Below are 8,596 nucleotides of genomic sequence, written 5' to 3' on the forward strand. Positions count from 1 at the left end.
GTAAAACTGTATGATGTCATTACTACTATGTAAAACTTGTTTCTATTGTTTCTTGGCAATCTCTACACTTCTCTTTATTTCAAAAAAACTTTTTAATTCTAGTATTATAACGACTTGGAGGAGAGTCAAAATAAAGTTATACAATCAAGTAAGAAACACTTTGATCATGGTGTACCTGATGGGTTTCAGTGCTCCTCCTTCGTTTGGGCACAGCACACACTCCGGATGTTGAACGTTTTGCATACACGGCCGGCACAGCCAACAACCATCGGGAATAACTTGAATTCCATAACATGCCTGACACGTGCCACAGCATCACATACAAACATTCCGACCGAAGGTACGCCGACGACACATCTCACCTGATGAACGCAGACGTTACACACATCGCAAAATATCATTTCGTTCCCTTCCTCCCCGTCGGTCTAAAGCACAACGTGCAACTGTTTACACGTGGCGCATTGCTGAAGCCACTCACTGTCAACAAACCTCGCCGCAGACATCACACGGAATGCTTGCGTCATACTCGATACCAAGACCTTCATTGGTTGCTATTGCATCAACAAACTTGCGATGACACTGAAGCAATGGAATCAAATGCATTCGAAGCAACAACTCGTGAACAAAAAGTAAGAGACTCACCTCTAGTTCCAGATGTGTTATTGCCTTCTCGAAGCACTCCAATTCAATTGTTCCACGATTACATCCTACATCAATAGTGCACGTTGGTCATTAGACCGATAGTGTTGATGTATACTCGTAGCTCACCTCTACGTCTCCTGTTTAACAACTTCAACCAGCACAAGTCCATTTGATCCAAGTCATATGTCACTTCGCTTTGACATGGAATTGGAGTTTTGATGCGCTGCTTAGGACTGTAAGAGAAATAGGGTTTACGTGTACAAGCTAATACAACTAACAATAAACACAAAACGTGAACACGACATATCAACAAACAAGTAGACAGACAAACATATAAACAAGCTGACAAACAAACAGATACACAAACAGACAAACAAAGTGATAAACAAACAGACAGATAGACAAACGGATATGAATTTCTAAGCAACAAGATGTCCTCCAATAGCAACTAATCAACAATGGCCAGTAAACCAAGGCTGCTTACAGTTTGTATTCGTCGGTGTAGACTCGTTTCTTTGGACTCTTGTTAATCCGTCTATGAGCGGAAAGCAAGAGTTCACCACACATCACATAATCACAACAACAGCACTTGAACTCAATCAACTCTCACCTGACGTGAGGTTTCAGCGACGACACTTCATTGACACATACCTAATCACAACAAGGTAGAGAAAGTGCGCCTTGTGTACACCAGGTACCACACAGCAACAAACAAGCAAGCAGGCAGGCAGACAGACAGACAGACAGACAGACAGACACAGAGACAGAAAGACAGACAAACAGAGAGATAAACAGAAGTCATCGGACAAAGTGGGATGACCAAACGCTGCGGAGTTTATCGACTTCTGGTCCAAACGCTTTTCTGTTCACCTCCAGAAGTGTAATGCTAGAGTCATCTCTAAAAAGCTATCTTCGCTGTCTGAAGACAACAGATGTAACCTCTTTGCCACCCAGTACTTCAGCCACTAGTTGGTACTGGAGGCTTTGTTTGTACACTGTAGCTTTAACTGTAGTCCTCATTTTGTTTTACACGAGTTTCAATTTTAGCTTAGTTTAGTTGATGAACACTACTAGTAGTTGGACAGTACATAGTACCCTGCATTGCCAAATGTATCATAGATAAAAGTTCAAATATATGTGATTGACAGATAGACAGACAAACAGACAGAGAGACAGACACACTTTCTGGATGGTGACAGCAGATCTGACTCCGGTAAAGAAGTGGAGTTAGACATCTCTTTGGCACATCCATGGGCACTTGACGCTCTTCCAAAGGCAGCCCTAGAAGATGGAACAGCAGCAACTCGAAGAGAAACGCTGAAAAATGACAAACATGCCAACAAGGCACATCCTTGTGGAACTACACTGAATTTCATTCCTCTGGTGATGGAGCACTTTGGTCGGTGGGGGCAAGAGGCCCCAAAATATCTCAACCAGCTCTCCTCAACAGCAACTTGGACAACTGAGTGCAGACAGGACGAGTTCAAGAACTACTGGAGGACGCAATTCTCAATTACGATGCAGCAGTGCAATGCAAGAGTGTTACTGCAGAAGATGAGCAGAGTCCAGTATAGTGGTGACTCAGTTGGTGCCATTAGTAACTCTGTTAACTTATTGTCAACTGTTTCACTCTTAGTCGTACTTAGGGACATCTTGGGTCCTAGTTCTCATAGAACTTGCTGATTTTTAGCGTAGACAAACAGACAGACAGACACACAGACAGCTCACGAAGCAAAGAAAATGACATTAGTGACATATTTAGTGTCCAATTGCATGCAACCTACATTGATAATTTTTTTAGAGACCCGCGTGGGTCTAATTGATATATAACGGACTTTCGTATCTATAGCTTGTAATAGTTTATATGTATGAAATATAAAGATCTGACAGACAGATAAACAGACAGACAAACAGACAGACAAACAACTCAACAAACAAAAACAAACAGACAACAGTAAACTTGAACAAAACAACGAACCTATAGTATACAACCATGTTACAGACATCACATTACCTGGACACCTCTTTCCCATTCCAGCTTCCAAGAATCAGTAATAATATGATATTCACCGGACTGCAACGTCTGCCCATCGGGTAATTTCATTGCACTTATAAGATCTTTTCTAAAAATCTAAACCACATAAACATCATGAGAGAGAGAGAGAGAGAGAGAGAGAGAACAGAGTAAGCAACATAAATAAGTGATGAACCTCAGCTGGTTTGCTCCCATTTTCTTTCTCTTTAGGACAGGTAGACTGGCCATGATGTCCCGCAGGAGACTAGAGGATCATCGAAATGCATTGTGTTATCAATTAACAATATCAATTATTGCTTAGACAAAATCAAAACATGTGAAAAATAAGGTGCAAAATCCTTTGGGTTAATTGAATTGTAATGCATGATCTTAGACTTACCCATACATATTGATATCAATGGGGCTAATGGTCTAGTGACAAAAAACTAGTTAATAAAAACATTTTTTAACCTTTGATGCATCTTGTCATCAGGATCTCCTCTCACACGGATAGCCACGTCTAGAACTGCTGCTCTACTGTATAGAGTAAGTGATGTGTGCTAGAATAGTGAATTGACAGCTGCAAGTGCTGAGATTAATTATCACCTACAACTTCCGCGTTGCCTATCCTATTAGCTAATGTGCTAATTGTCTGATCTGAGTTGTCTTCAGGCAGGACGTAATATCGATGTCAGACAGTCATTAGTGCACTTCCTGCGTGCAGGCCGCGACGGAGAGGAAACGGTCTGGTAACCGAGGCAATGTTTAGTAACCTAAAACTACGCGCAAGTTTCATTTCTACGACTTATAGGATATCACTGCCTCGATGCACACCGTTCAGAGACAGCCCCAAGTGCCTGGCAGGAAGAAAGAAAGCAATTTTCGATCAATCTAGCGGCCACTTGCATGCAAAACAGCGTTGCATAGCTCAGCCAGTCCTAATTTTCGAACAGAAACAACAGGAACTTTTTTTTGTTTCTACCACGGACCTCTTCTGCAACAGGTAAACGAAATTCAGCGGGTGCTCTTCCTCAATGGGGACTCACCTGGCTTTGCATCTAGATTCGTCCAGTTGAGTGTGTTCGAATACGTGCTTGTGTTGAACTGCGAAAAGTCGTCTCTGAAAATGAACAAAGCGCCAAGTCCTTCACCAGATCACGTGTTCCCGCCCATATTTCGTACATGCGCACGCGTCACGGTCCAGCGTCAAGCTGTTGACATCAACGTGTCGATTCACCGATGAGAGAGTTGAGTAGCAAGTAGAAGTAGTCGTCACGTTCTTCTTGGAGAAGTGGGACCCGGTAGAGATGTCTTCTGTTTGGTCAAACAGTAAAAGCAAAAATTTTCTCGAAGACACTAATGTGAGTGGTTTTGATGACGATGAAGAAGTTGTAACGGCCGCTGAGGTGTACAGAGAACTTGAACAGACGTGGATGAACGAGAAACTTGCTCCTGAGCTACTGCCACCTAAGAGTGAAGTTGTGGAATGCATGATGGAACAAGTGAAAGTGATGGAGGAGAACATCAATAGTGTGAAAAAGGGCGACTTTGTTGCCAGCTTGCATCAGTTGGAAGTGGAAAGAATACGCTATCTATTGGCAAGTTATTTGAGAACTCGTCTGAAAAAGATCGAGCAGTATGTCTTCAGTCTGTTGGAAGAGGAAGATCGTCGAAGTGATGAGCAACCATGTAGACTCTCTAGTGAAGAACTGACATACGCAAAGGAGTATTGCAACAACGTCGAGTCTCACATGAGTTCACTTGTACTACAACATATGCCTGCTAACCTTCAGTCTTTGAATAGAGAGAAAGTTGCTGTACGACCCAATATGGACAGTTATGTGTTCTTGAAGGTGCGACGTCGATGTGAAGGAGTCCTTGTCGATGATGAAGACGAAGAAGCTGCAGATCTCGAAGAAGGCAGTCAGCACTTGATGAGATATAAACCTATTGCAATGCTAATAGCAAACGATTCAATATCATTGATATAATGGCTTTAATTAACAAGGTAAATTTTTTTACAAAATAACAGCACAATACAGTGTCGAAAAAGTGGTCGTCAAGTTGTCATTTGACGACTAACTGAGTTCGTGTGATGACCAAGTATTCCAGCGAGGTTGCCATCCTGACGACTAGAGTCACTCAAGTTATCTTGGACCCAGCAAACTTTTGCTTTATGCTGTAGAGTTAGAATAGTGAAATTGCTAAGGTTGGGCTGGGGGTGGCACTTCTGGGGTCCTGGGATATTGTTTACTTACCAGAACAATCAGTATCACTATTTGATATTTATGAAATATATGTAACAGTCCTAAACTCCTTGGCGACTGAAAATTTTGTTGCCAAGGTGACGACTACTTCCGCCATAAAATTTGGAACACTGACAAAGCAACACAGTCTAAAAGCAAATGTTCCTTAAATTCATAATTAAATTATAGTCAACAGGCAATTGCAATAGCTATACATATCACAATTATTCAAGCTCTAGTAAAACGATTAGGATAGAATTTTAAACCCTCAATAGAATCATCACGACATAACTGCCCTTTGCGTTCTGCCAGTAGAAGCCTGGACATAAAAATTTGCTACAAACAAGATGTACATAAATCACTGTTTATTGATATCTCACCTCTCCTTTGCAAGTAACACCGAAATACTCACTATTCGAGCAAGTTCTTCAGCAGTAAGAGAACCATTCCTTTCTGCCTAAAATTGTAAAACAAACTGTCAATGTGAACCCAGACAGCTGACTGTTGATTCAGTAAGTTGCAGTCCCCATTGTACACAAACCTGTCTACTACAGTACTGTAACACCACAACTTAACTCTATATCCATCTTGTCACACCAAAACAAAAAAAATCATTGACTCATTGTACAATAATTGAAAATATCAAACAATACGAAAACAAGTTAACAATCCTCACGCAAGATTTTAATTCGGAAATCATGCTTTGAAGTACTGTCTCTGTACATTACAATTGTATGAAAGTACTGAGAGACTGCCACACACCCAACTTGTGTGGCTATAAGAACAAGCAAACAAAATAACTAAAGTACCACCACACCATGTCGACAACTAAAACAAGACTCTAGATGTCGAATCTGTTGGAACCATACACTAGTCAAATCACTTAATTAAATGCGGCAGGAGTTTCCTTTCTTATGTATCTTTAGTATTTTGGCAACTTACAAAGTTAACTAAACTGGTAACAAACATTAAACATGATACACAACAACATTTCACATACCAACTGTCTTGTGTCTCCAATTACTGCGTCCTCGCTGTGTGACACGAGCTCAACCACTAGTACTCCACTGTCAAACTTTTTTAACCTAAAGCAAGAGTTCGACAAGCCCATAAGAAATAGTAGCGTGCAGCTGAGACACGAATGTAGAACATGGACACACAATCGTAATTCATACAAGCAGTGCACAAGCTCACCTCAGTGGTAAACGTAGATGTTCAAACAGTTTACAAGCGCTAGAGACGTCATCTGGGGACACCAACTGCAACATTGGCATTGTCTATAATACTGCATAATTTATCATCCAACAACAATAGTTCCTGGACCTCCATTCCTCTTGCACGATTGAAACGACAATAAACGTCGGCTAAACTCATGATGCCACCACTCTCCTGTAATCAATCTAAATCACAACGACTAAAATTGCCACACACTGATTCCTGAACTACCTGCAAAAGATTCTTCAAAAACTGAGCGAGTTGTTTTGCAAGTTCTCTGTGATATGCTCCTCCTGACCCATGGGTTTCTCTACAACACGAGACGAATGTGAATTGCTTATTGTGGAGCCGAAACAACAGCTACACAAGACCTTGTCACAGGGTTTGCAATGCCAATACTGAGAAGGTAGGACTTAAACGCCACCGTCTATAAGAAGACAAGCACAGTAAATAAACAATAGAGCAGTAGACATACATATATTATTATGTTCTATTAGGTGCCATAAATATTATCAGCAGCAAGTAGTCAACACATAATAATAGTAGAAAACTATTGAGTACACAAGTACCTCATCTTCTGAAACAGCTCCTTGCTTCTCTTCGAGCTTTGATGCAAATCTGTCTGCGAGCGTCACCATATCTTTGGCCTGTATCAATGCATCAATTTTACTATCAATTAAATGCAATAATATATTTATACAATATGTAAAATGTAAACTCACCCTTTCAATGAGTTTGTCGAGATCTTGGAAAGCCTACAAAGCACCATAAAATGAGTAAACTGAACTGTACTGCACCAATATTCTGTTAGACACAAGCCAGTCTCTCCCCGCCTTCGTCATTCCCAAGATTGTCAATCTCCGCTCTGGTGACAATCCGGGGAACGGCGGGGCAGGGAGAGACTGGCTCGAGTCTAATATTCCATTGCCTGTGACATCTGTTTGTCAGTAGCTCGTTTCTTCTCTTGCATGCTTCGCTCTATCCCGACTATACCTGCTCGAAACTATTCACACATACAGCAACAAATGATACAACAGGAAGACATCGTATTATAGTTGTCTCACTCTCCCACTTGGTTTTGTTTCTTTTTGTCCTGCCCTTTCTTCGGTTGGTTTCTGAATAATTTCCCATGCTTTGTTCAGTAGCTCTTGCTTGTATAAAGAGTAGAACTGTAAACATGACAACAGTTGACAATTTCAACATTACCAATTGATGGTTTCATTTCTATTAACTTGCATTACTCGGAATCTGTTCACACAAACAAACAGAGCACCAAACAAAAAGAATCCACACAAAATAAACTTTCATGAGAGCATAAGTGCTACAGATTTAATGCCTCACAGCAGGTGCTCATGTGTGTACTTGAGATGCAAGTTTACCACACCATCCTGATGAAAACAAAAGTCTCTTGAATGTTTGTAGTTCTAGAATTCTCTTTCCTTGCAGTGAGTAAGCAAACAAGTACACAGGCAGTCATTAAAACAGACAGACAACAAATAAAGCATGCAACAGTAAGTGAGAAAACCAGAAATCTAAAATTTTATACCGTACATCAACAACAATCAACATATCACTAAACTCTATTGAATAAAACATAAAGTAGAAATCTGGAAAATGCACAAATTGAAACCAGCTACAAATAAATGAACAAATAAATAAATAAACAAATAAATAAATAAATAAATAGATAAATAGCTGCTGCACGCATACGTCTGCTTGTCCACCTTTCTTGAATGACAGCCTGATGTAGGAAAATTGACTTTGCACACATGGGCCTTGTTCACAGCGAGATAGTGGTGCATCAAGATGAACTATAATTTTTGCACTGCAATCATGACAACGAGAACAAGCTGTGATTATTATTTTATAAAAACCACCACGATGAGAACAATAGAAAATAAAATTAAAATTATTTTTAAAAACTTATTAATTAATTAATTGTAATTATTTAAAACCTTGATGCGACTTTACTTGGCATTAGTTTCACCTTCTAGTGAAAGTAGACGCTGACTCTTCAAGTCTCTTCACCAACGAGTGGTGTAGAGCCAAAGCACGACCCTGCCACATGCAATGCACATTCAAAAACACCAAGCATAGTCACTATTTTCTGCCCACTGCAATCGAACTCACTTCATTTTCATCATCGTCCCACATTACTCTGTGAGATGTCAGTCTCAGTGTTCCAGAATCAAACGCAGTCTGAACAATTATATTAGAAGAGGAGTATCGAGCTCGAGCATTAGCCGTAGCTACTACTCATGCCCACAAGAAGACCCAGTCTCACTTTGTTTTCTCCGTCGTATATCCTTACACCAGGCTGCTGAATAGTAGGCTTCTCGAATGCGAGAAATATTCCATCTGTCCAAATGAACCTATCCATTGATACGGGAACTCAATAGGTATCCGGGTATGGCACCAGACCTTCCCTCTCGCGACATATTACGGGAATCGGAACGATCGAGGCATACACGCACACCTT

At 40.6% G+C, this 8,596-nt stretch overlaps 3 protein-coding genes across 5 annotated transcripts in view; 1 reads left to right on the forward strand and 2 right to left on the reverse strand.

The window, feature by feature from the left end:
• Nucleotides 1-3,835, reverse strand: part of LOC134189721 (protein Jade-1-like) — an 8,271-nt gene extending 4,436 nt beyond the window's left edge. For both annotated transcript variants that reach the window (XM_062658083.1, XM_062658082.1), the window contains exons 1-10: nucleotides 3,703-3,835; nucleotides 2,853-2,921; nucleotides 2,657-2,773; nucleotides 1,253-1,293; nucleotides 1,127-1,177; nucleotides 769-875; nucleotides 643-707; nucleotides 490-579; nucleotides 363-425; nucleotides 176-297 (exon numbers count right to left, since the gene is read on the reverse strand). In XM_062658083.1, coding sequence (XP_062514067.1) covers nucleotides 176-297; nucleotides 363-425; nucleotides 490-579; nucleotides 643-707; nucleotides 769-875; nucleotides 1,127-1,177; nucleotides 1,253-1,293; nucleotides 2,657-2,773; nucleotides 2,853-2,921; nucleotides 3,703-3,714 — 737 coding nt within the window. In that variant the 5' untranslated portion in view covers nucleotides 3,715-3,835. The remainder of the gene's footprint in view (nucleotides 1-175; nucleotides 298-362; nucleotides 426-489; nucleotides 580-642; nucleotides 708-768; nucleotides 876-1,126; nucleotides 1,178-1,252; nucleotides 1,294-2,656; nucleotides 2,774-2,852; nucleotides 2,922-3,702) is intronic.
• Nucleotides 3,836-3,846: 11 nt separating this feature from the next.
• LOC134189722 (DNA replication complex GINS protein SLD5-like) lies at nucleotides 3,847-4,736 on the forward strand. Its single transcript, XM_062658084.1, has one exon. It carries the CDS (start codon nucleotides 3,964-3,966, stop codon nucleotides 4,645-4,647), a length of 684 nt encoding a protein of 227 aa, XP_062514068.1. The 5' UTR covers nucleotides 3,847-3,963; the 3' UTR covers nucleotides 4,648-4,736.
• A 111-nt stretch (nucleotides 4,737-4,847) lies between these two features.
• Nucleotides 4,848-8,500, reverse strand: LOC134189553 (vacuolar protein-sorting-associated protein 36-like). 2 transcript variants are annotated; one of them, XM_062657860.1, is made up of 15 exons: nucleotides 8,402-8,500; nucleotides 8,248-8,316; nucleotides 8,105-8,175; nucleotides 7,828-7,942; nucleotides 7,182-7,286; nucleotides 7,046-7,120; nucleotides 6,840-6,872; nucleotides 6,687-6,764; nucleotides 6,489-6,544; nucleotides 6,349-6,427; nucleotides 6,226-6,291; nucleotides 6,097-6,161; nucleotides 5,903-5,987; nucleotides 5,283-5,359; nucleotides 4,848-5,221 (listed from the first exon to the last, which is right to left on the reverse strand). In XM_062657860.1, exons 1-15 carry the CDS (start codon nucleotides 8,495-8,497, stop codon nucleotides 5,131-5,133), a joined length of 1,161 nt encoding a protein of 386 aa, XP_062513844.1. In that variant the 5' UTR covers nucleotides 8,498-8,500; the 3' UTR covers nucleotides 4,848-5,130. The 2 variants fall into 2 exon arrangements, with proteins under 2 accessions (XP_062513844.1, XP_062513845.1); XM_062657861.1 differs by lacking the exons at nucleotides 8,248-8,316; nucleotides 8,402-8,500 and having other exon boundaries at nucleotides 8,073-8,110.
• Nucleotides 8,501-8,596: the final 96 nt, after the last annotated feature.

Source organism: Corticium candelabrum, chromosome 14 (assembly GCF_963422355.1).
Source record: "Corticium candelabrum chromosome 14, ooCorCand1.1, whole genome shotgun sequence".
Lineage (NCBI taxonomy): Eukaryota > Metazoa > Porifera > Homoscleromorpha > Homosclerophorida > Plakinidae > Corticium > Corticium candelabrum.

What these genes read in the sequence shown, in the direction of transcription:
- LOC134189722 (XM_062658084.1), top strand. Translation starts at nt 3,964, where the DNA reads ATGTCTTCTGTTTGGTCAAACAGTAAAAGCAAAAATTTTCTCGAAGAC.
- LOC134189553 (XM_062657860.1), bottom strand. Translation starts at nt 8,497, where the DNA reads ATGGATAGGTTCATTTGGACAGATGGAATATTTCTCGCATTCGAGAAG. An exon ending in AGAAAGGTGGACAAGCAGAC is followed by an intron (nt 7,287 to 7,827) that starts GTATGCGTGCAG and finishes TCATGTTTACAG; the next exon opens with TTCTACTCTTTATACAAGCA. An exon ending in TCGACAAACTCATTGAAAGG is followed by an intron (nt 6,765 to 6,839) that starts GTGAGTTTACAT and finishes GCATTGATACAG; the next exon opens with GCCAAAGATATGGTGACGCT.